At 44.3% G+C, this 3,414-nt stretch overlaps 1 protein-coding gene across 1 annotated transcript; it reads left to right on the forward strand.

Moving 5' to 3' along the window:
• The first annotated feature begins 1,374 nt into the window (after positions 1–1,374).
• Positions 1,375–3,097, forward strand: LOC21393730 (proline-rich protein 36). Its single transcript, XM_010094248.2, has one exon. The coding sequence runs from the start codon at positions 1,474–1,476 to the stop codon at positions 3,001–3,003; it is 1,530 nt and encodes a 509-aa protein (XP_010092550.1). The 5' UTR covers positions 1,375–1,473; the 3' UTR covers positions 3,004–3,097.
• The last annotated feature ends 317 nt before the right edge of the window (positions 3,098–3,414 follow it).

The following is a 3,414-nucleotide window of genomic DNA, read 5'->3' on the forward strand; positions in this document are numbered from 1 at the left end:
TAATAAATAATATAATTTTGATAAATGTAATTTATACATTAATAGAATACCAAAAGTGCCCTCTTTTTTCTCTCAAACACATTGTCTCTGCTACCATATCTCTCCCTGACTTCCACCTCTTTATCGCTTTAATTAATGCCATGTTTGGTAAGAGAGATGGAAAATAGAAAAGAATGATAAATAAAGTACCTAAGTGAAGGAAGTAACATGGTAGAAGGAGGATTTTCTTTTATATTGTTTAGTATAAGAGAAAGAAAATGTCAAATTTAGTGTATTTTACAACAATGTCATTACACAAATAAAAATATGTTGAATGGTTTAAGGTCAAAATAGTTAATTTACATATCACTAGCTTGTTAAATTTTTTCCCCCTGACTTTTCTTAATTTTCAAAGTTAGAAGGATAGGAAAATGGTAGGCCCCAAGTATTTTACAACTTTCTTTCTTCATTTCATCCTTACTAAACAACCCAAGATTCATTTTTCCTCTTGTGATAACAAATTCACTATTTTTATACTTAGTATGATCGGGCCGAAAGTCGATTGAGATAGTAAAAGTGACTAAGTTGTGATTTGCTCGGTAACAGTGAATGTAGAATTATAACCAAACCACTACAAAATAGTGTTTACACTCTCTCTAACCTTATCTCCTCTATTTACTACTTGTGATAAATTGTATACCTTTTGATATTGATTTATAGAGTTGCTCTTACATTTTGTAAATATCTCATTTTTTATTGATCACTTATTTAATTCTACCTTGATCATCTAGTCTTATTACTTGTTTATGATTAGAGCTAACCTTGCAATAATTATTGATTGATTTTCAAAAAATTTAAAAAACCCAATTCACCCTCTCCTATTGGATAACAATTCTTGGGATAATAAAAATCACAATGATATAATTAAATAACAGTAACATAATAATTAGTTGTTTAATTACATACTTTTTATTATATAACTCAATGATATTAAAAAATCTTTGGGAAAGAAAAGTATCCAAGCATTACATCTGGTGAAAAACCACATCAAATCGTTTCTAAAGATGCGTCCGTTCAAAAACAATAGATATTCTTTTGGTTCTCTATCCAAACATATCTCTCTCTCTCTCTCTCTCTCTCCTCTCTCAGTAAATGCCAAGTGGCCCCTACCACCACCTCTGGCTTCCCTCTCCACCCCCCAAAAGTCCAGCGTCACCCAAGATCCAATCCTGCACTCCACGTAACACCACTTTAATATTGCCACGTGTATAAAATACCCCACACCCCGTAAATCCCCCGGTGACCATTACACTCCCCACAACACAAGTACAACTTTTCCAAACTAATAAAAAGATCTACATTTCTATGTCCCTCTCATCTCTCTCGCTCTTTCTGACTAATAACAGTGGTACATTACTAACACTTCTTTTTTTCTTATTCTCCTTCTCTTTTCCTCTTCATTCTCCCCTACTTTCTCGGAAACCAAACAAGCCCATGGAAAACTACTCTTACGGCTCCTACCCTGACTCCGGCGACTCCTCGCCTCGTTCGCGAGAGATCGAGTTCGAGAACCCTCCGCCATGGGAGGACCAGCCTCACCACCTCTCTCAAAACTACAAGGCCAAGTTCATGTGCAGCTATGGTGGCAAGATCCTCCCCCGTCCCCACGACAACCATCTCTCCTACGTCGGCGGCGAGACCAAGATCCTCGCCGTCGATCGCTCCATCAATTTCCCCGCCATGATCGCCAAGCTCTCCGCCCTCTACTGCGGGGACGACGTCTCGTTCAAGTACCAGCTCCCCGGAGAAGATCTCGACGCTCTGATCTCCGTCACCAACGACGACGATCTCGACCACATGATGCACGAGTACGACCGCATGTACCGGACCACGGCCAAGTCCGCCAGGATGAGGCTCTTTCTATTTCCCGCGGCGGTTAATTTGAGAGGGAGTTACGGGTCGGATGGTTCACGGCCCGATCCTGAACAGTTCGTTGAGGCTTTGAATTCGGCTCCGATGATGGGGCCGGACCACGTGATCAACCCTCCGGTGGTGACGAATAAAGCCGAATTTCTTTTCGGTCTCGACAAGGTCGTCGCGCCGCCGCCGCCACCTCCGCATCCTCCTCCTCCACTGCAGCTTCCCGCGACGTTTCCGGCTGTTCTACCGGTCGTTAGTAAGGCGGTTAACCTGACTGATGCTGTCGTTGGAGGCTACGCCGGAGATTACTACGGGCCGAAAGTGGCTCCCGAGAAGCTTCCGGCTTCTTTGGCAACCGTTCCTCCTCCTCTGGTTTCCGTTCCGTTGGGATACTGGCCGGATAAGCAGGTCTCAAGCGTCGGATTTCCGACGCCGGTGGCGTCGCTTTCCTCGGCACTGGAGCCGCCAGTTTACGTGCTCCCGGCCTCTGCCGGTGGAGCTGCCGTCTTTCATCCACCGGTGGTGCTGCCGGTAACCTGCGCGGCTGCTCCGGTGTATGGCCCCCAGCCGCAGCGGTCAGCTCCCGAAGTTTACCGTGAACCGCCGTTGTACAACGTCCTGCCGCCGCAGCAATTGCCGCTCTCCGCCTCACCACTATCTGTAGCCCCACCGCCTATCACCACCGTGCCTCCGCTGAATATTCCATCTCTCTCAGCGGCACCTGCTAATATTAATTTTAATACTCCGCCACTCTCGGCGGCGCCGCCGAATTTTCCACCTCAAGTGGCGAAAATTGCAGCCACTGGCGCCATGTACCCGGAAGGCCTGGGGGTTGTGCGGCATATCGGCGGCTTTGGTGCCGCTACCGGGACTGCTTCGTATGCTCCGATGGCGTATGATAGTGCGATGAGCAGGCAGGTATACTATACTGGACCGGGAGGAGTGGTGGTAGCCGCCACAGTGCCGCCACCGGCACTGATGTTGCCACAGACATTCCCGCCTTTGGCTGCGGCCGTGGCGGTAGTCCCCGACAGAAGGCCAAGTGGTGGAATGGCTTTGGAGGGCAAGGTGGTCATTGGGAAGGTGTCTCAAACTTCTGTGTGATTATAGATTCATAATCATATATGATCATGTGATAGCGTTATAATTTTTCTTCCCTTTTCTTCCTGCTTTTGAATTGATGAATTATTTACATTATGCAAACATATAAGTGATCATTTCCAATTTGATTTCAAACTTTGGTATTCTTCTTTGAGTTTTTAGTTCAAAATTTGCATACCATCTTGTCCGAGAGATGCTCTTAGTACGGGTCTTTGGTAAATTGTTCTAGGCTTCTAGCCAGCACTTTTAATTAATTTGGATAAACTGATACTAATTGTGTTTTTTTTTAATATATATTATCCAATTATCGCAGTGGACCGTGGAACAAGTCAAACTCTTACTTCAGAAATTAAAAATTAAAAGCTTTTCGTTCACTCTTAAATTTAAAAAAAGTTTGAACTCAAATTATAATTT

The sequence above is a fragment of the Morus notabilis genome, unplaced genomic scaffold (genome assembly GCF_000414095.1).
Source record: "Morus notabilis unplaced genomic scaffold, ASM41409v2 Scaffold827, whole genome shotgun sequence".
NCBI classification, from domain to species: Eukaryota; Viridiplantae; Streptophyta; class Magnoliopsida; order Rosales; family Moraceae; genus Morus; species Morus notabilis.

What these genes read in the sequence shown, in the direction of transcription:
- LOC21393730 (XM_010094248.2), top strand. Translation starts at nt 1,474, where the DNA reads ATGGAAAACTACTCTTACGGCTCCTACCCTGACTCCGGCGACTCCTCG.